The sequence below is a fragment of the Pestalotiopsis fici genome (genome assembly GCF_000516985.1).
Source record: "Pestalotiopsis fici W106-1 unplaced genomic scaffold PFICI_Scf_2, whole genome shotgun sequence".
In the NCBI taxonomy this organism is placed as follows: domain Eukaryota; kingdom Fungi; phylum Ascomycota; class Sordariomycetes; order Amphisphaeriales; family Sporocadaceae; genus Pestalotiopsis; species Pestalotiopsis fici.
The window spans coordinates 2,180,342-2,201,665 of NW_006917092.1; the positions used below are offsets into that span (position 1 = coordinate 2,180,342).

Sequence of the window (21,324 nt, forward strand, 5' to 3'; positions counted from 1 at the left end):
AGGCTGAGGCACCCGAATTGACAGGCCATGAACCAAAAATAAGGAATTTAAGCCTGTGGCGCCATCATTCCGAAACTGAGTTTGCAACCAGGCTCCGGCAATTGAGATTATCCCAAATGTGAGATCTTTACCTGTTAAGCATTGCCAAATGGGTTTGCAAACTGTTCTCGCATAGCCTGACTAAACACTCGACATTTTGCTAAACTCAACCAACGCTCCTTACTTGTTTTCAGAACACAAATAGTCGAAAGTGAACTCAAAACTCCGATTGCGAGTCCAGGCCAAACCTCAGTTTTGAATCATGGCTTGATTTGGCACTGCAATACACGTGCCTGGGGCAATGCATAGTATTGTCAAGATCTGTGATCTACACAAATTGCATACAAAATCAGCTTGACTTGGGCGGCAAAGGTTAAACAAGTATTTGATATGATAGCACACTGGCCTGACTCAAGACTCCTACTCGTGTATTATGCACAGAGGCCCAAAAATCATCAACAGAATCCGCTATAAAACTCCTAACAAATGCTGAGGACCGAAGAGTACCCAATCAACTCTCCGACCTTTCTATGCTATATCGCACTGATCCGGGTAGCAGAGCTCCCTGCTCTGTAGCCTCGGGAAGACAAGTGTAAGAACAGGCCCGCTTCATGAAGGGCACAGCGTCATTACTGTCGAATACGCTCGTTGGCATACCGGCTTCGGTATGGAATCGGAGCTTATACAGATGCCACCACTCGATCCAGTGCGCAACGGGCACAATGACACGTCTCTTGCATTTGGAGCAAGGCAGGTCGCCCATGTTGGCGTTCGCCTCGGCCTGGGCTGCGATGCGACGAAGGAGCTCGGGCAGGTGGGCAGGTGCGTCCTCGGGCAGATACGATGGCAAGTGTGGCAGCTGCGTAGTTCGGGAGCAGGCCTTCAGCGCCAGCTCCAGCAACGAGGGCACTCGGCTCGATTTTCTTGATGCTCCCACCAGTGGCGGCTCTGGTGTTTGCGCAAGGTCCTCAGTCTCGAGTTTTGCGCCTGACTTGGTTTGGTGGTCGGGCAAGTGGTACTTTGATGTGATGAATCCTCGGCTGTCCTCGAATTGCACTGGTGTTCTAGCAACAATTCTCGCGCGCCACGTCCAGTTTCGGTGCTTGGCGAGCTCGGGATATTCACGGCCATCTTGGAAGCCATCCTGTCGGTCTAGCCAGAGCTTCATCGTTGAACGTTCATCATCCATGGATCTGTCGTCAAGCGAGAAGATGTGCTCCACGTTTTCCAATTCCGACTCTTCCTTTTCCGTGGTGAATTTGTCCCCATGGAACGAGTAAAAGTAGTTTGAATGGATCATCAAGCTCTTTAGCTTTGATGGATAAGACAGTAGGTCCAGAAGTTCGCCGGGCAGATATCTAAGCCTGTTAAGGGATATGTTGAGGGTCTGGAGGTTGCGAAGATTGCCAATCGCTGGCGGAATCTCTGTGACCTTTGTGTTACGAAGAGTGAGATATGTGAGGAACTGTAGATTGCATAGTGCCCCAGGCATCTTGGTCAATGGGTTCTGACTCAAGTAGACCTTGAGAGAAGGATCCTTTTGCTCGAATGGCACACCTTCGGCAACCGTTGGAATACACTCGAGTCCTGACAGGGGCGCAATTGTTGCATTCGACAGTGTCTCGAGGTTCATTGATCTGTAAACCGGTCAATAAAGGGACGCGCAATTACAATGCAATACCGCTGAGTATGATTGCATGGTGTCCGCAACTGCGAATCCAATACACGGACGCTGCCAAACCCAATAGCTGGTACAAGGATACGAGACGCTGAAAGAAATCATGCAACGCTTTGAACGGCTGCATGGAGGTGCCATGATAAGACGAATATAGTCAAGACTCCATCCAAACTCTGACTGCACCAACATCTCGACCACCGGTGAAAGACGACCAAGCAACATGCATAGCAAGGGAACCTACGTGAGATCAACGTCTTCTGTGCCATTCTCCACGGCGTCAAAAATCTTTTCCCGAGCCAGTTCCTCAGCCCTCGAGATGACCATAGTCTGACGACCCCTATTCACATCGAGCTGCGGCAAGCGCGAGGCAGGGGGCGGCGGTAGCGAGTCTTCGAGTTCCAGGTCGGTAGACGCGTCACTGCCCATCCAGACACCACTGTCAAAGGTGCGTTCAAAGGTTCGCTTTGCCGCGCCCCGAGGCGGCCTAGGCAGCCTGTTGTGATGATGCTGAGATGCACACGACTCCTCGCTAAAGGCCGAGTCCCCCGACGCGGGCTGCTGCTGGAACCAGGACCCCACGTACCGCTTCTTGCGGTGGCGAGGACCGCCCTGGGTGTAGTTTTCGACATTGGGGTCGTCGTCACTCGAGAACATGGCCGGGTCGCTCGAGTTGGCAAAAAGCTGCGCCGCGGCGGCATCGTCGCCACTGCGGACGCGCTTGCGCGCGTTGAAGCTCTGCGACCCTGAATCCCAGCGTGGGAAACGGGGCAGCGCTGGCTCGTCGGCCATTTTGTTCCCAACAACGTTGAACTCTTTTCTTCTTTTTCAAAAAGAACCAATTGGGGCCAGTAAAAGAAAAGTTATCAAAGCTTTTCAAGTTAGTATACTGGCTCGAAATTTTGATTCATGCCAAATCCTTGCTCCTTGCCCTTGGACGATGAGAGCGAGACGGTTCGACGCGTTCAGGAGGTAAACAGAAAGTGGGTCGCTTTTTTAGTGGTTCCCGAGCCTGCGGTCGCGGAACTCGTTAGCGTAGAAGTCGCTACCTCGCTTTTGTGGGGGTCACGTCATGACAATCGGTCATTTCACAAGTTTAGGATCATGTATTCGGATAATTTTGTTGCATTATCTGAAAATCCATCTCAATTTCAAGAGTCTTGTCGAGCTCAATCTAAGTGATTATGAAAAGAAAGTTGCGGGATCTGAGAAGACTGCCGGCCTAGACTTGGATGCCGAGGTATGTTATACTCCAAACTAGCGTACGTAGTGCTATCCTATAGTTCATTCGTGTAATGCTCATTGGAATCAGGTAGGTTAGGTATATTCTTTGGAGGTTACACCACGCAAGGTTTAATTTTGGGCGTTCCCGAGTTAAGTACTGAAGCTTTTGCTGTCATACTATGGTCTAAATTTGTATATCTCCGTTCTGATCGCTCTTTAAAAGATTTGAGCATCGGTCTAACGACAAAAGATATCGTTCAAGATTCTATGCCCACACGTGGTAAACCTGAATTTAATGCAACCGCCTGGCTGGTCTCGCTTCAACACTGAATGGCTCATCTTTCACAACCGATTCTTTAGGTTGATAAAAACAGCCTCTCCTTCGGCCAGCACCGTCCCAGTTTCATCCTCCAGCCAGCCCCTGACCCAAGCCTTGCGCCCTTCGTATTTTGTGATTCTGGCACGGGCGAGCACCAGTCCAGGAGCCTTGACAGGCTTCAAAAACCGTGTATTCAGGTAGCCAGTCATTGCGGGACCCCGAAACAGTGCACCGCGGGTCCGGTTCAGGGTGCATATGAGCCCGGTAATCTCATCCAGCACGGTGCATACAAAACCTCCATGGGCGTAGCCAGGATAACCTCCGATTCCGGACTCGAGGTGCACTGAAATATCAGTAAGCATATAGTCTCTATTATAGTGCTCGGCTCCTCGGGTTCATGGAGCGGTCGCAGATCAAGCTGCTGCCATGTCGAAATCCCTACTGGAAGAGTACACACTGCTGTCTGATCAAGAGTGCGGAAATACAGAAAAAGAAGAAAAAAAGACCTACGGAATGCCTGGAGTTCGGGTAAGAGTGCATTTTCTGGCGTTGAAGGATCAGGAGTCGCATGAAAGAAAACAAAGTGAGGGATAGTGAGTTCCGTGCTCAGAGTGGTGGAAAAGAATCGATCACCAAACTTGGTGGCGCCGTCCCGATCCCACGGCACCGGCCAGTAGGTCACTGGGTCCGAGGCGGAGCGCAACCGCGCGGCGCACCACGGTATGGCTTCAAAGTATGCCGCCGACCTACTTTCTGCGGTTCCCAGTGGGGTTGAGGAAACCATGAGAATTAACGTGTCTGTCCCTAATGCGGGACACGAGTCTAAATACAAGGAGAGTAAGATTGAATTGACGGTAACAAGAGACGGCGATGGTAGATTTTAGGTTTGGGACGCGCCGCAATATGTCCTGGTTTAATGCCGAGGTACAAATACGCACCACCGAGCAGGGGTAACTCGCATTGGCGGTTCCCATTCAAAGTATCAACCGCCGCGCCAAGAAAACTCAAGAAATGAATACTAGGTCTTTTACTTCCTTACAATGATAAACACAATCAAGTTTCGCTGCTCTATCCGCTGCATCAGGTCCCATTTCCTTCCTAGTCGACAAGCCATTACCATGACATTGTATCGCAGCCTTTCTAGGTCTTGTCTATAAGCAGACTCTATTGCTTTCTCCGCACAGTCTGTGTATCCGTGGCTCAGATAAATGACTGTATCCGAATTCATTGCCAGGGCTCCAGTATCGTGACTATTCACGACATGATGCATAGTCGTCTCTGGGGGTCCGTCTGAGCATGAACTTGTCGAAATATGCAGTCACATCGCCAAGTTTCTCCAGCCCAGTTACCAACCCAATGTACCCATCTGGCCTCACAACCACCAGTGCGCCATGCTCGTCCGAAACTCCTAGTTGACGGTGTGCTGCACCGTGGCTGTCGGCGTACACTCTCATCAGCCACTCGCTCGAAAAGGGCTCCGGAAGATCTTCCAAGTCGATTGATGCGTGGCTCATTGCATGTATCAAGAACAGGTCAATCACGTAGCCTCTGTTTGCCGCTGGGATGGTCGTTGTGGTTATGTCCTCGTGCCGGAAACGAGGCAGTTTGTCATAAAACGTCTGATTGAACAGTCTCAACGGAGACTCGGGGAAGCAAAGAGATTCGCCCAATTGCTGGACGGCTGGCGAAAGAAGCCGATGGCCAGCAAAGACGAATATGTGAAATCTTCCGTTGGATGGCATGACGTCGAGCAGGCGCACGTGAGTTCCATCAATGTGGCGGACGAGGCTCACAGGGAGTAGACGCTTCCCCGGCACCAGAGGTTCATCGGCTGACAGATCGACCCTGGAGCCCATCTCGGGGTCGACGACCAGGTTTGCAGGGTACTGGTAGCCACATCCGCTGGTGAATCCATGCCCCATCTCCCATGTTGCTCGGAGACTATGATCTTCAAACTTGTCCTTTTGGGCGAATTGACGGGCAAACGCAGCGTCAAACTGAATGACCTGTTGCGCAATCTCAAGCCTCTCAAGTTCGTACGTCTCCAGCAGGATGGGACTGGCAAGGCCCTTGAGCACCAAGGCCAGTTTCCAGGTCAAGTTGTAGGCGTCTGAGATACTGACATTCATGCCTTGGCCGGCTTTGGGACTGTGTGTATGGCAGGCGTCGCCGAGCAGAAAGACGCGTTGGCCGTGATCAATGAAGTGGTGAACGACACGCTGAGACACGTGATACTTGCTGATCCAGACGATGTCTGTCACGTCCATCTTGTAAGGATGGATGACTTTGTTGATGTGCGATTGGACAAGGCTTGTCAACTTGAACGCGGCGTCATCCAGGAGAGTGTTGTGCGTTGGATGCCCATTTGTTCCTATTGCAGCAGTGCGAGCGCCATTGTCCGGGACCTGCAGGAATATTCGAAGACCCTCATCCTTTCGTGGAATGAGCATGCAACCACCATCTGGTGTTTGAATAGCGCAGCGGCGACGATAGTCTGGGAAGTTCGTGTCGACCAGGACGTCTGCCACGGCCCATTCCACCTCGCCGCCTTGGGAAGTCGTTTTTATCCCGGTAGCCTTGCGTGTTGCGCTTCGTGCTCCGTCGGCACCCAGAATGTACTTTGTGAGCCAAGCCTCGATCGCTCCGCTGGCATTGTTCTTGATGTATGCAGTCACCGGCCATTCATGATCATTGTAGTTGTATTCATAGTGTAACAACTCCATGAACCGGTGTATGCATTGCCCTTGCGACTTGAGGTATTTTTCGAAAATGTCTTCAGTCATACCTTGGTCCGTATTGAACAGATACTGATAGGGTGTGGCTACAAGGTGTCAGTCCCCCGCATTGAGCCATGGAATGATTGGATTGTTTACGGTGAATAACTTCTGCGCCAGTGAAGCTCCGACTGAGCACTCCCGTGCCATTGCGCATCCAAAACGATGTTTCAGTCAAACGATGGCCTTTGCCGTCAAGGTCATGAAGTAAGTCCATTGTCTGTAATATCTCTTGCGTTCGAGGCTGAAATGCTGTTTCCTCAATCAGAGACCGTTGCGGAACTTTGTAGCTCAAGATTCGCTTACCGCTCGCATGGCCGGTTTGAGTTCTCGTAGGCCGTTTGTCAATTACACAAAAGTCGACATTGTACCTCTGAAGTGTTGCAGCCGCCATAACCCCAGCTGGGCCGGCACCAACGATGAGGACATCTGTGCGCCTCGTTCGAAAGGCCGTCGGGTGATCATATGCGTCGACAGTCATGATGAATCAAAGTCAAATGGTATCATATCCATCCATATGCGACAAAAGGTTACGCGTGATTCGGTTGTATTGCATGTTGCTGCGACATCAAGACCTCTTATACACTGCGCAAAAAGCAAGGCGTTTTTGCTGTCGTACAGATCAACTGAAATTGAAAACTCACCGAATGCTCTTTTTCGGTGAGCCGAGGCCACGCAAAGTACACTCAGTGTGGCCATGCCTCCAACTGCTTGCCGCGGGGCTCATCTAGGCACTGAGGCCATTCAGGCAAAACAAAATCAATCAATCAGCAGCTCCAGCGTGTGTTTAAAAGTCGCATGTGTGAATCATGATCAGACCATATCTTCAAGCTACCTATGTGTCTGGGCCAAGGGCTGTGAGCTGTACACCGCATATGACTCAATGCCTCGGCAGATACTCCAACGACTGTAATTGCTGTCATGTCACAACCCTTTCGGAAGTCCGACCAGGTGCTTGATCGGTTGGGCAGAATATTGTGTAGACCCCTTGAATTATCTTGTTCTCCAGTCGAGGTTTTCTGCTCCGGAGTTGATGTAGAGTCACTGGCTCACAAGCAGGATCATTCTGCAGAACACACGTAAAAAGCTTGCTTGATACCTGATCTTGGCGTTGTAGAATTGGACTATTCCTGCCATGACCTCAACTTGAAGGGTCTCATAATGTCAGAAATGGAAAAGAATATTCTGCAGCGAGCTTCTTCGTGTTTAAATTAAAGATCTTATGTTCCGCAGCGCTACCAGCCGTTCATCGGATTGCCATTCCTGCAATCTCGGAACAAGGGATAGAAAGCATACTGCAGTATGCACAGTACATCTACTCTTTGGACCAATTATGGCGCAGGATTTGTTTTCACTTTAATTCAGGCGCTAGGAAGTCTTGGCAAGGCGCCTCTGGGTTCACAGTTGAATCGGCTATGATCGCTGAATACCGTGGCGTACAAAGTCCTTTGAAGATAACTGCAAAACGCCTACCATCGATACAGCTTGGAAAACGCTATGCGACACGGCCCAAGAAGGACCTGCTCAGATTCTTGTGAGCGAAAATATTAGGAGCTTGCGAGATACTGCATACTCCAGGACCATAGCTCCTCGTTGCACAGCGTATGCTTGTTATTATTGTTGTCCCTTGCAGGAGCCCCTGGCATCACTGCCATTATGGCTATCTAAGGATTAAAGAGTTCTTCATTCTCACGCCCCCATGGTAAAAATACAATCCAAGGTGATAATTTCGAATTATTCTTGAGCAACTTAGCTACACTGTGTTGTTCAAATTACCAGCAAGACACATCGTTTGGATCATAGATGAGTTGACTGCAATCAGGTTGCACTCTCTTGTAGCCACATGTTCCGCTCACGAATGCAAACTCGTGATCATTCCTACAAGATGGAAGTTTATCGATTTGCTCAGCAAACATTTGCCAGCAGTGCCCGTCACCGCTCCACTTATCCTGATACATGGCTGTCTGAAAGATCATAGTTGCCACAGACGCGACCGAACCGCCACGTTGCAGGAAACCTTTAGTCACAGGAGGCCATTCTGATTGGTAGCTACGCAAAACCGACAAAACTTCACGTTCCGATGGAATTCTGTCTCTTCGGAGACACTCGGCAAAGTAGTTTATCATGTTTGTGAAGCCTTGCCGCATCGATTTGTTCGTTTTCAGGTTGTTTCGGACGCTGGAAGGTAGCTCTGTAAGAAGATGATTGTTTGAATCTACCCATTGTGGCCCGGTACGATGCCCGATATCGTCGTTCAGCATGTCGTATTGAACTTCAGCAACACAAAGAAGGGCAAACTTCGTGCGTGGGCTAATGAAGCCGCCGAGGCAATCCCCACAGGTACAACCATACTTGAGTCGCAATGTCTTCTGTATTGCCAAGATATCGAATCCAATCGGTCTGCTGATCTGCTCGGCCGTGACCGCCACTGCTGCCTCGATGTCCCGAGGCGAAAGAGTTGAGAGGTCAACCGCTGAGAAATTCTGAAACGCAGCTAAGCAGGCAATAGCCGAGGCCTCGTAGCCGGTGAAGTCGTCAGAGACCACACGAGTCAGTTGGGAATCTCCTTGTCTGGTCCTCTGCTCCTCTAGCTCTCTCTGAAGCGCTTCGGCCGGCGTGTAGCCTTCCTGGTTTCTCAAGGTGACTGTCTGGGGAGCCCCTGCTATGATCAACTTGACTAGCTCTGGTTTGCGGCGTAATGCAGCGAAATGGAGCAAGGTATCGCCACAGGGGCCGCATTTTTGACTCTCGAGGTTGCTGGACAAGGCTACTTGTACGTTGCTAATGCATTCGTTTTCATCTGTTTCGGGGTGGCCCAACTTTTGGTACAGCTCTTTCAGAATGCGTGGAATGGCATTGTCTTCGGGTGCCGCCTCTGGCTTTTGGCAGTCCTGTTCAAGCTCCAATTGCCTTGATGGATGCTCAACTGAATCCGTGAATGCGAGCCAGGAAGATATACCAACTCTTCGAAACCCTAGAGATTTCCAGAAACATTGAGCGATTTCTTCCTGTTTCTCCGGCGGTTCCTGCGCGCTTGTGGCTTCCCGAGTCAGATAGCCCGGCCTGACCAGGGCAAAGAAGCCCACATGCGAGGCAACCTTTGTTCTGGTTGTCTCCAAGATAGCTTTGACAATCTGTCTTGCTATACCCTGTCGTCGCCATTGCCGATCTATTTTTATTTCTTCAAAGAGCAGAAGATCACCGTAGTTGAGCTCCTTGCCCCAGACGCCAGTGCCTTTCCGGACGTCGTGATCACAGTAGTCGCTGCGAAGCCGTCCATATCGATCAAAGAGCTCAAATGCGAGTTTTGAAAGCTCCCGTGAAGGCACCTCCATTTCATTCCAGAATAATGCACGCATCTCCTCACGTCTGATGAGTCTTGCAAGACAGGATCCAATTTTGCTGTTCTTCGACAACGATTGGGCGCTCAGCGCGGTACCACGGATGGTTTCCAACCACAGGTGCCCTTCTCCGTAATCGGAATAGTTGTCGCCTTCATCATCTTCGTCATCATCGTCATCCTCGTCGCCTTCATCATCCTCGTCATCCTCGTCATCATCTTCATCAGCGTCATCCTCGTTATTGTAATCACATTCATTGGCTTCTTGATCCTCATCATCGCCTTGAACGAATTCACTGTTCAACCGGTTCTTGATTAGATCGCACTTCGTTCGCCCCAATCAAAAGAGGAAGACCATAGACTGACCCGTTGAAAAGTGTACTGTCATAGTTCTCCAGGTCTTTTCTCATGTCTTCTATGGAAAAAGAAGGCATTGGGTCGTTTCTGGCGCCTTTGCGAGTCGAACCAAGCTTTACATCGATGCGAACTTGCCGATCAGTGGACTTTGTAAGAATGGCATGGGCGACGGCGGAGGCATTATTGGACTCCGGCTTGGACAACTTTGAAGCTCTCTCGTCTTCACCAACGCTGTCAGGGCTGTACTGGCGTTTGATGCCGGCCATGTTGGGGAGTGGTGGGTGATGTTTAGCCAACAATCTGGCGACTGAGTTGGAGATTGGGTTTGAAGTTGTGGGCAATGCCCAGCAGTTTTTTTTTTTTTTTTAAGCTCAGAAAAAGTGAACAAAAGGCAGCTCACAGGAGGAAGCGCACAAAAAAGAAGCATGGTGCCTAAATATTGGCTGCTTGGACAAGTATGAAAGGTGTATGCACGTAGTGTGTTGGGTGGCTGTGCTGCCGTTGCTGCGTTCTGGTTCTGTACCAACTGCATTTAAGCGCCAGCATCGCACCTCACACACCCGATAGCCAGAACCAATTACCTAGGTTTGCGAGACCCGCTGCCTAGATGGTTCCGACATGTCATGAGTCAAACCTTGCTTCGAGTGAGCTGAAAGAGGTTCGCAGCGGAGATCCTGTGGCACATTGGACAGGAGTGTTTTACGCCCGCGTGTCAATCCAACAGCAGCTAATTGGTACTCCCATCTGATTTTACTCAAGCATCTTTTTCAAACCTTTAAAATTGTTGAAAGCATGAATATTCATTCATTCTAATTAGTCTCTTGGACAATGCATTTTATTCTTGCCGTTATGCAGTAAGAAGCGAGATGTCGAGCAAGGAAGATGCGGCTGATGTGTTCCTGCCAGGCTCGAACCAGGGATTCGAAACAGAGCAATATTTACTTATACAATGAGCGCAAGATTCCGACCTAGGCAAGTCTCCAAAACTACTGATAGGCCGTGCAGATTCCCCAAAGGATCACATCTGACTGAAGCGGAGACTTCCCCAGGTCAGATAGAGTGGGACGGACGGGGCTGCTCCGGGATGTCAGCATCCGGCCCGTGCCGGCGATCGGCGAATTTGCGGGCGTAGCAACTGAGACGCCGGAATTGTTGATCATATAGAGCTGTACACGTAGCGGTCTCCGGTCAGGGCCTGTATGGTCCATAGCGGAGAATTCCACTGCCACTTCAGATTCGCACGGGCTCGCATATTCTATCACTAAGTGCTACCAATTGGCATGGGGCGAGGGCCCTCGGAAGTACCGTAGGTAGGGTGCAAAACCCGCCCTTCTGGTTAGGTTGTAACATGACAAAATTATACTTATAGGCTTTTTGCCGTCATCGTAGGAAATCGTGCCAGTACCAGTAGTTGCTACCCTAAGTCAAGGTACCTAGGCCAGTGGACATTTCAGGCAGGAGCAACTGGGACAGTACTATGTAATTGCTAGTACTTCTTCCAGTTTGTTATGCCCACAAAAGTTTCCCAACTTCACCAAGGCAAAGCAGAAACAGACACTGAATTCATCATCTCACTGGCCGCATCTATTCTCCTTTCGTGGACAGACGTGATCTCAATTATTGTTCCAAATACCCATATCACCACTTCAGCCCTCGCCCTTCAATCATGGCCCCTCAGAATCGTGTCGGCAAGCGCCGAACCAGTCTCTTCGACGCAATCAATCGCATCGAAGACGACAGCGACGAGCAAATCTTTGCATTAATGCGACAAATCGGTGAGAGCGAGGTCGCATCCGAGGGCTTCCGATATCATTCGTCGGCAACACAGGCCGTACAAGACCGCGTGCTCAAGGCCTATGAGATGTTTTTGCGCAAACTCAGGATTCTCCCTTCCCAAGAGGAGACGGACCAGATGCCAGAAGATGAAAAGGATGGCATCATGTTTCCTATCGACGAGAACAAACTTTTGAAACAGCTTCGGTTCTTTGTTATCTTTGTGGCTCAGGAGACATCTGGCAGATCGGCTGACTCACTGTCATACTTTGCTTTAGCAAAGTATCGAGCAGCATTGCTCTTCTGGAACAAGCAGCAAGTAGGTACGCCAAACCGAAGCTTGATCTACAATAAGATCACTGAATCGTTGCGATACATCGCAAAAGAGCATGGCATCATCAAAGGCAGCCTAAACCCGAATCGAACGGAGATTGGCCTGCCAGAGTTGCGTCAGTTAATCGACCACGATCTCAGCACGACCTCATACATCGCAGTAGCAGAGGGCCACCAATTGGCATGGTGCCTGATGAGACTCTGTTGCTTGCGGCCAGGAAGTATCGGATGGACCAGCCAAGACCATAAACGCGACAAGAAGTACCTGGTCTGGCGAGATATTGAGATCTTTCGAGGTGATGTGGCAGGAAGCTTTAATGTCACAATTACCTTTCGATCATTGAAGACGAACTTTGAAGATTTGGAGAAGGCCAATCAGAAAGCTCCCAGCCTGGACACTGTTCGAGTCACCCTCCCCTCCCCTCGGTCTCATGACCACCTCATCTTTTCCATCCCACACAGGCTACTTGTTATCGCGCTGCGTCGAGGCATATTGGCAGGTTTTGATGATTTGGATAGCCTCCTGGCCGGCACAACCCGCCAGATTCACGTAAGTTCTCAAAGTCCATACTTCTAAGTCGAATTCGGCTTTGCCCAGGGATACATTCAAGGTATCTTTGCTAATTCGTTGGACATAGTTCAAGAAACAAACCTTGGATCAGCCTGTGATCCGTGCTGGAAAGGCTCGAGGCCTAGGCATAAGCGAGGATCCCGCCTCTGCCCAATCCCTCTCAGAGTACCTCAGAACGCGAGGTGCGGCGATTGGATATGGTGAGCAAATAACTTCCTATTCCATTCGTCGCCGGTCAGCCACAGATCTGGCCCGACAGATTGGCAGAGACGACGCCAGGATGTTGATGAACCACGATCCCGACTCAAGAGTGCTGGAAAAGTACTACTTGAATCTCTCGGGCTTTACGGATAGGACTTCCCTTGGCCTAGGACTCACCGGCACCGAGCATGACCAGAGTGAGACACTCACTGCAGAAAACCATCCTCTGGCGATAGGTGCCATCGGTTATAACAATCCAGAGGCCATGATCAAACTTCATGGAGCAGCGCTCAATGCTGCAATGGCAAATGCAATGGCCCAGCATGGACCGATCACGGGTACTTCCCACGAGAAGAAACTCACACTAAGAAGACTTCGTTATGCTGTCAAAAAGTCTCTTCTGAGTGACGAAAGCCAGAAGCTGCGAGAGACAATGAGTACCATTGAGCATAGTAAACGTGTTCAGATGCTGAACAACTCAAAGATGACTGATCTCATTATTGAGACATCAAGACTAGCAATGGAGGATAAGGCAGCTCTGGATGACGACTCGAATGACCCCTTGGTAGACGAGGCCACCGGGTTCTTCAAGGAAGCCAGCGATCATGAAGACTCCCCAGAGGAGGACCTCGAAAGTTTGCTTGTGCCTGGGGATGATGCCGTCGAAAGGACTGTCGAGGACGAGGAAGACGGGGAGGCAATGAATGACTCTCCCGAGATTCTCTACGAGATTCTTCTCGATGGTACCATGTCACAGCATCAGGACTGGAAGAACAATCCTTTGCAGTATCCAAAATGCATCGACGACGATGCGGTCTCTCAGAAGCAACAGGTATAACGCTAGGTTTATTTGAATTACGGTTGCTTAAAGGGCAAACTATTAAAAAACCTTAAATTGCACGATAAATAGCTAAAGTTAATTAATTAATAATTATTGAAAATGCGAAAAAAAAGAAAAGGAAAAAGGAGAAAAAGAAGAAGAAAAAAAGAAAGAAAAAAGAGAGAAGAAAGAGAGAAAGAAGAGAAAAAAAAGAAAAAAAAGAGGAAAGGAAGGGGAAAAAGAGATAAATAATGGAATAAGCAAGAAAAGCTCAAGCGCCATATGGGTTTGTACTACCTCCCACACTCCCCTGGCACTGCTGGGAGCGCCAAGTTGAGCAAAACAATAAAGTTCCAGGTGGTTACAACTATCCGTACTGCCTTGAGCTGGGCGTTGTGTCGACGTATACAAGCATCAGATCCGTCAAGCGTACGTCAGGGCAGATTCATCGCCGGAACCGAGCAGACAGAAAGACAAGCGGCACTCAAACAGGCAGCCGGCTGGTACGATGCCGGGAGGGCACCATCATTAATTTGTACAGCCCGTGACGGAGGTTCCCAGTACACCTTCAGATTCTCACGAGATCGCATATTCTATGACTATGTTGGACTTGACTCGCTTCTTTATATCTATACATGAACACAATCAATTTAGTCAGACAATATCAATAATCCATTTTTTCATCGATGCTTATGCTAATTTCAGTAAGTTACACACGTTCAATCACACCCGATTTCTGGGTTAGGACTGGGTTGCTCATGAAGTTTTGTCTCAAACACCGAACATCTCACGATCATTGATCTTTTGCTTGACGGACCAATACTGATCCCACCACGGCTTATCGCTCTTCTTGGACGGCGGAAGTCTCAGGTGGATGGTGTGCCGTTCACCCTTTTTCTCAGCGGCCTGCTTCTTGGCCACGTGGTCGCGCACCTCGTAGTGGTCAAACATGGCGACGGCCTGGATCATGTAGGCCGTGGCGACGCGCTGGTCCTTGATCAGGAACAGGTTCTCGGCGTTCTTGGAGTCGGCCGCGTTGCTAAAGTTGTGCGAGCCCGTGTAGACGCGCGCCGTGGGCTTGTCAAAGTCAATGACGACAAACTTGTGGTGCATGCGCGCGCCCGAGCCGCCGGCCGACTCCTCCTCAAAGTCCTCTGGGTACGCGACCGGCGGGTTGCCGTTCTTGCGCGCGTCCAGGCCGCCCACCGACTTGTCCGACAGGCCGTACACCATGACGCCCTTTTGGCCCATCTTCTTCTCAATGGCATCACGAATGACGCCCGGCGTCTCGTACAGAAAGGCCAGCGAGTAAAAGAGGCTGGACTCGCAGGCCTTGATGTCGGCCGCGATGCCGTCGAGGGTGCCTTCACTGGAGCTGTGCGGCGAAAAGGTGACCTTGGCATCAATGCCCAGGCCGAGATCGGTCCACTGCGAAGATGCCGTCTTGTAAAAGCCGTCCGTGTCGTTGGGGTGGTCCCAGTAGTTGTCAAAGGCGTCCCGGAAGACCTTGACGGGCTGCGCTCCTTGCAGGGCGACGAGGTTGTTGTTCTGGACGTACAGACCGCGCCAAGAGAAGTTGGTCGATCCACCAATGGCAATGGCCGTCTTCTTGCCGTCCACGACGAGGACCTTGTTGTGTTGCAAACTGCCCATGTGCTGGCGCTGGACATTGTCCTTGCCGGCAGTCTTGCGCAGCATGTCGGCCGCCTTGGACTCGGCATCCTCTGGCTTGTCGTGGGAGCTCGAATCGTCAATGATGATCTTGAGGCGTTTACCTAGCTTTTGCAGCCGTTTGACGATTGCCGGCTCGTTAAAGTCATAGGCCAGCATGCGGACTTCGGCCGTGGTATCCTCTATAGCTGCATCGAGTGCGCTAAGAATAACCTCGCGTGCCTCAAAGCCCATCCAGGTCAGTGCCTTTTCTTCCATCTCGGCATTCTTGGGCTTAAAGTCGAGGCCATCGTCGGCCTTTAGCGGCAAGAGATCTCCCACACCATCCGAGCCAAACTTCTTGAGGAAAGCCTTGGAAGAGACAAAGCCTCGAGTGAAGGCAATGTTCATCTTGCCGGGGTACGTCTCGGCCATGAGCTCAATGGCCACCTCTTGTTCCTCCCCATAAGTGAGAGCATGGTCGCCTTCGCCTCCCTTCATGAAGACGGGCGTCACCTTGTAGTGGAATTTGCCCGGTGTCTCAACGGAGAATGGGAAGTGAACCCATCGGAACCTCTGATGCGGCGAATATCGACTGGAGAAGGCGTCGGGACCTTCTCTCTGGGCCTCTCCGGGAAACGTGAGATAGTTGGGAATGGAGCGCCACTCGGAGGATTGGGGCTCCCGGTACTCAATAGCGAAGCCGACAAAGTCATCCGGAGGCGTGCCATTCTTCCAGTTCATGGCCAGCATAGAGGCTCCCTCTCCGCGGTACGCCGCAAAGGTAAAGGGTGCCTTGGAGTTCTGGCCCTTGACTAGAGAGTCAGGAGGCCTTTGGTTGCTGGCTGCCGTGAGCTGCCACTTGGGTCGTGCAGCCACCTTGGGCGCGGTGGGACTTGGGGCAGGACTCTCAGCAGGCCGTTTCTTGGATATCCTCGGCGTCTTGGGCCTAGCTTTGGGTGACTTCTTTGCAGCTTCAGGCTTGCTAGGTGCCGGCTCCTCGTCTGCACTTTCGACATACTCCTCGTCGTCCAATTCTTCCATTTCCTCATCTTCGGGCTCCCATGAATCATCGACACGGTGCTGCTGCTGCTTACGGCGCGGCGACTTCTTCTTCTTTGGCTTTGACTCTGGCTCTGGCTCACCCAAATCCTCGCCCAGGTCATTGACCATCTCTTGCACCGCAATCTCCTCATCCTCGAGCTCTTCATCCGAGGGTTGGTAAGTGTCATCAGTTTTAGTCCGCTGGATGGGCTTCTTGGGCCGCTGCGTCTTCTTGCGAGGAGTAGCCGGGGATTGCTTCTTGGGGGGCGGGAGGTCATTGTTGACCATCTCCTCCACCTCTAATTCCTCATCTTCAATGTCCTCATCTGTCGGCTTCCAAGCCTCGTCCTCGTCGTCATGCCTTGTTCGACGTGCAGTCTTTTTCTGACGAGGACTGGCGGATGCCCTGGAAGATTTTCCTTGCTTTTTGGTCTTGGGAGCTCCATCTTCCAGGTCGTCTTCCAGTTCCTGATCAGCCCTTTCTCCCGCTGCATCCGCGGGCGAAGGCCTCCAAGCCCCGTCTTCTTCCTCTGTCCGCGATCCTCTGGCCATGTCATCGATTTTCCTGCGAACCTTGTCCGGAATGGGGAGGAGCTTCCAACACCACATCGATTATATGCTGCGCCTCAATGGCAGCTGCGTCAATACTTGGGGGGTTGAAATAATGTGAGAACTGATATCTTAGAGTTGAAATCTCAGCGCCCTCCACAAGAGGGTGGGAAGAGCCTTTTGTGATGAGGCAATGTGAAAGTATTGTTAGTTCTGACACCTGAACTGCTGTGTTGAAAAAGGCTTGGCTACTTGAGAAGTAGCTTAGGAAGTAGAATGAACCAATTCAGTCGAACAGGATTGCAAGCGGTAAAAAGACGTCACCCCAAGACAAGGCGGTAAGTAAACAGCTTACAGCCCTGATTCAGGACCCTGTGGGGGCGTTTGTTGTGGATATCGTGATGGATATCGGGTGGACCGACCGCGTTTCGAAGTTTGAACAGCCCCAGCTGCAAAAACAACTTGGCATCACTTTCCATTTCAGATATCTTCTCGTGCAGTTTCTTTTCAAATTTCTTTCTTTTTGATGAATAAACCTACATACCTATACATGAAAATAATACAAAGTCCCGATGATGAACAATAGGGGAGCCGAGCCAAAGACAGCCGCGATCTAGCGATCTAGCCTAGTGATCTACGCGCCAGAGGCATGGGGCTCATTCCGGCTTGTTCATCACTTGTACGCGGTGGACCCAATCAACATGGGCGATCTGTTGTGTGATGCGACCAACAACGTGGCATTCGGAGCTCCTGGCTGGGCGCAATCTGCGTCATTGGCATCCGTGTAGCCGAGCGCGAGGATGTGATGCAGCGACGTTTGGTAGGTTCAAATGCATCTTTCAAAGGTCGGTCTAATTGGGACAATTACTGTGTATGAGCGTCGTGTCTGGCTATCCGGCTCTCGGGCTGAGAATCAGGGGTATGAGAGCTAGCCACAAGACGCGCTTTCGTGCTGCGCCGTCTGATGCAACATATTGCACGTTTTGATCCATCTTTGGTTCATCCCACAATCAATGCCGACCCTTTTACCGTTGGCCTGGACCTTTGCTCATTGAAAGGCGAGCAAGCCGCTTATGATATTGACTTTGGTTGCCAAAAATGAAGGCGTCTCTTGCAATATGCTCTTCGCGTGTGGCAGTCGTTTGGAAAATTTCCGGCATCAAACTTCGAAGCTTTTCCAGCTGTTGTATCTTTGAACAAGAGCCACCACAAACTATCTCATCGCAAGTATACCACGGTCGACTCCACACGACCAAAGGTGTGGTATGAATGTGTCAACATCCGTTTTTACATGCGGGGACAGCTTCTGTTGATATGTCAGTAATGCACGACTGGCTGGCCACCAATAGGCCACAATGACTTGGGATGCTTTGCCAGTCTGCAGATATAGATCCGGGCATTGGTCGAATGACCTGGCCAAAATCCCGGCCGAACAGCACCAGAACACTGCTTTCATCGCAAATGCTCCACCAACATGACCTGCGCTCCTTGAGTTCTCTCTGGACTACGTCCACTTTGCGGAGAACCAAATCACCAAAGTCCCAACTCCGGAGATTGGGCCGAGAGATTGCGAATCCAGATTGGGCCTGTCGTAGCCTTGCCGCATTGCGGATGGTTTCTATGTCTTTCAGGAAGTCGTCTACGACTGAAGAGAAGGTCTTTGGTCTCCTGCTCTCGTCATAATAGAGAACATGTCCCCCACAAGTTTGTATGTGCCTGAATGCATTTGAACCTTCATCGCGGCTGGGTGAAGCGTAGTTGAGAGTCGCATTATTGTCCCTCATTCGTTCCTTTTTATCGGAAAGTCTCAAGTAGGAAAGAACAAGATGTAACACCACGCGTATCTCGAAAACAAGCCATCCAGTAAAAGTCTCGTTGTCGTCCAATACGACACCTCGCCGCTTCGAATTTTGCAGTCGATCATAGTAGTCCCTGTTATCCCGAAGGCTCACCTCGAGACTTTTTGGAAGAACCCACTTGGTACCAGCGGTAAAACTAGCGATCCCCAGTACTTGCACACCTGGAGTCATACTCAACTCTCGGGCAAGTTCAATGGGGGAAGATGACGTCCCAAGCCCACAAGGTTGAACATTGTTTTGCAACAACTCCTCCGTACCCAAGTATACTGTCGCGTGTGCGTAATGGCCGATGAAGGTTCTCAGCTTTGACAGAAATTCCATATCCGTGGTAGTCACTCTGTCGATACAAGAGTCCAGGGTTTGTATCGTAGCTTCCGGATTCTCGGTTCTCACGTAATCCCACTGCACTCCATCTTGTAGTCTCTTGGAAGGGAAAAGTATGGAGGAATGCCCCACGAAAATATGTCCGTTCTTGTAGTCCATCTTGAATGAAACTTGTGCAAGCACTGTCATCAGAGAGAATGGAATTTCGAGGCCAATGCCTTCTGGACGAGGAGATACCGGAAACCCAGGTACGATCATTCCAACGGGAAAGAGATTGAACCAACATGGCGTTTCTTCAGTGTGCACATCCACAGCTCGAATCAATGGGTGGAGTGATAACTTATAAGACCCGCTGGTATGCACCAGAGAGGCTGTCGATAATGCTAAACCACTTTTCTTTGGGAGTCTGAAAACAGCTGCCAGGAATGAGAGCTGAGTCACTGTAGTCGTGATGGCTGGTAAGTCTCCCAACAAGTCCAGAGTTGCTTGTCCATGCTCAGAAGGGTTTGATCTGAAATCAATGCTGATAGCCAACATGCCGCTAGATGTGTAATCAAGCCTTTTGGCCACTGGACATGTTAGCAGTACGAACACCGCGTTAGAAATATACGCTTACCTTTGCCATTGGCCATGCCATCGAGGACAGTGTCCAATAGCTGAAGCCCACTCTTTCCCCACCTGCTTCTAACATAATCTTCACATGACAACGTTTGAGCATTGTTAGCCGAGCCAACTTGGACCAAGACACGTCGACATGATCAGGGCTTCTCGAGACTTCTTCCCGCCAGTGCTGTAACATCTCCCAGTTCGCTTCTACTCGAAGAGATCTTCGACTTGTTTTATGGGTGCTTGTTTGGCGCAAAAGTAGGAAACATCCCGGGGAACATCGTGCGGCATCTGAAGTAGTGGAGATGGCATGGCCTTGGATGGTGGATTGAGAGCTGGGGTTTGTGTGATGCTTGGAGACCTCTCGGCCTGATCTTTCCTTTCATGCTGGAGTAGAGTCTCTTTTGGCATTTTCTTCGACTCTCCCTTTCTCCCCTCTTTTCTCGGAGCCTCTTCTAGCAAGCTCTTACTTGCTTCATTTTCAAGCATCTTATCTGCCCTTACCGGCTGTCTAAAGACATACCGGCTGCCAACTTGCTCTGGGGGATCATGGCGATTATAAGCATCTTCGAGTTCAGCGGGAACTCTCCGTCTTGCCTCTCGCCGAATATCTCCGCTGTCGCTCCTGGAAGAAAGTTAGCGATAGCCATTGCTCACGGAGTGAAAACCTCACAGCCCACCCACAGAGCCTTGAAGTGGTTCAGTAGAAGCATCGGAACTCAAAGTATCAACTCGTTTGAGACTGGACAGATCTGTGATGTAGCTACCTGACGAGATTGCCGACGAATCGAGAGGCCTCGAATACCCGAGAGCATGGCCTTCGCTATCGGCAGCGGAATATGAATCCTGGGCTCCTCCGTAGATAGCATATCTCGGACAGCTGTTGGAGACACGGGACAAGGTAGTTTCTGCAACCGGCGTGTTGGAATCAGATGTTGACAGGCCAAGATCTCCATCAATGGATTTATGGGGTTCCACGGTGTCGTCTGCCAAATAATCGGGGTAATTGTTGCCCTGTGCCTCTTCATCCTCATTTGGCTCATGCCAGCTCGGATTGGATCCCCAGTAATTCGACATGATGATTGCTCTCTTGTTGTGTGAAGAAGTTGAAGTTGTGGTGGCAGGATTGCTAGAGCGTCGAGTTGGAGCATTCAGGTTCGTAAGAGCTGATGGACACTTTCATGCTGATGAAAGAGAATTTCGCAGACAATGTTGTCAGACCTTTACGCTTTCTAATATTCGATTCGCTTGTATATAACGTCGAAGGGTGGTACCATGTCCGATGGAGCAGTCACACGCCCTGCATTACCGTCTTGCCTGCGAACCCTGGCACTTGTATTCGAACAGGGCAACAGCAGCAGCGCCGATCAGAAACACCAGTGACCGGAGACCGCGGGCGTTACGATAGGCTTCATGTGAATATGCTCAAAGGACTAGCGGTCATGGTATATTCTGCCCAGGTATCGGATTCGGCGGTGAACGGTTGGGCATCGGGCCGTCATAGTTTGCATAGACCGCTATTCGTAAGACGTTGGGCTCAGGGGGGAGAGACAAGGGAATGATATATTCGAATACTGAAATGGGTCGCGACCTATATGGCACCGGCCACACGTCTAGTATGCCTAGATGTGAAAGGGGGAGCTTGGGGGGCTCGGAGAACTCCGAAGCAACCGAGTGCTGCTTCATGGACGACGAGATGATACCTACTCTGACGTTAACTCACTGCGAAGTAATGTCTGGGTGCCCAACAGTCCAGAGCCGACACACACAAAACATCGAATCGTATGTGAGTAAACGATCCTTGCAGGTTAAACAAGGCGCAATGGAATACTTATTAAGGTCGAGGCGCAGTGAGCTCCTAGTCTC

The 21,324-nt window shown here is 50.5% G+C and overlaps 7 protein-coding genes across 7 annotated transcripts; 1 reads left to right on the forward strand and 6 right to left on the reverse strand.

The window, feature by feature from the left end:
• Window positions 1-550: 550 nt before the first annotated feature.
• PFICI_02858 (uncharacterized protein) lies at window positions 551-2,506 on the reverse strand (the record flags this gene model as incomplete). Its single annotated transcript, XM_007831439.1, has 2 exons — window positions 551-1,676; window positions 1,959-2,506. The coding sequence occupies 2 exons, from the start codon at window positions 2,504-2,506 to the stop codon at window positions 551-553; spliced, it is 1,674 nt and encodes a 557-aa protein (XP_007829630.1).
• Window positions 2,507-3,280: 774 nt separating this feature from the next.
• PFICI_02859 (uncharacterized protein) lies at window positions 3,281-4,041 on the reverse strand (the record flags this gene model as incomplete). Its single annotated transcript, XM_007831440.1, has 2 exons — window positions 3,281-3,600; window positions 3,768-4,041. The coding sequence occupies 2 exons, from the start codon at window positions 4,039-4,041 to the stop codon at window positions 3,281-3,283; spliced, it is 594 nt and encodes a 197-aa protein (XP_007829631.1).
• A 466-nt stretch (window positions 4,042-4,507) lies between these two features.
• PFICI_02860 (uncharacterized protein) lies at window positions 4,508-6,512 on the reverse strand (the record flags this gene model as incomplete). The annotated part of the gene is made up of 3 exons (XM_007831441.1): window positions 4,508-6,078; window positions 6,131-6,283; window positions 6,338-6,512. 3 exons carry the CDS (start codon window positions 6,510-6,512, stop codon window positions 4,508-4,510), a joined length of 1,899 nt encoding a protein of 632 aa, XP_007829632.1.
• Window positions 6,513-7,803: 1,291 nt separating this feature from the next.
• On the reverse strand, window positions 7,804-9,994 carry PFICI_02861 (uncharacterized protein; the record flags this gene model as incomplete). Its single annotated transcript, XM_007831442.1, has 2 exons — window positions 7,804-9,667; window positions 9,738-9,994. 2 exons carry the CDS (start codon window positions 9,992-9,994, stop codon window positions 7,804-7,806), a joined length of 2,121 nt encoding a protein of 706 aa, XP_007829633.1.
• Window positions 9,995-11,394: 1,400 nt separating this feature from the next.
• PFICI_02862 (uncharacterized protein) lies at window positions 11,395-13,444 on the forward strand (the record flags this gene model as incomplete). Its single annotated transcript, XM_007831443.1, has 2 exons — window positions 11,395-12,384; window positions 12,473-13,444. 2 exons carry the CDS (start codon window positions 11,395-11,397, stop codon window positions 13,442-13,444), a joined length of 1,962 nt encoding a protein of 653 aa, XP_007829634.1.
• A 753-nt stretch (window positions 13,445-14,197) lies between these two features.
• PFICI_02863 (uncharacterized protein) lies at window positions 14,198-16,672 on the reverse strand (the record flags this gene model as incomplete). The annotated part of the gene is made up of 1 exon (XM_007831444.1): window positions 14,198-16,672. One exon carries the CDS (start codon window positions 16,670-16,672, stop codon window positions 14,198-14,200), a length of 2,475 nt encoding a protein of 824 aa, XP_007829635.1.
• Window positions 16,673-17,943: 1,271 nt separating this feature from the next.
• On the reverse strand, window positions 17,944-20,535 carry PFICI_02864 (uncharacterized protein; the record flags this gene model as incomplete). The annotated part of the gene is made up of 5 exons (XM_007831445.1): window positions 17,944-17,975; window positions 18,030-19,421; window positions 19,469-19,536; window positions 19,670-20,083; window positions 20,132-20,535. The coding sequence occupies 5 exons, from the start codon at window positions 20,533-20,535 to the stop codon at window positions 17,944-17,946; spliced, it is 2,310 nt and encodes a 769-aa protein (XP_007829636.1).
• Between the last annotated feature and the right edge of the window lie 789 nt (window positions 20,536-21,324).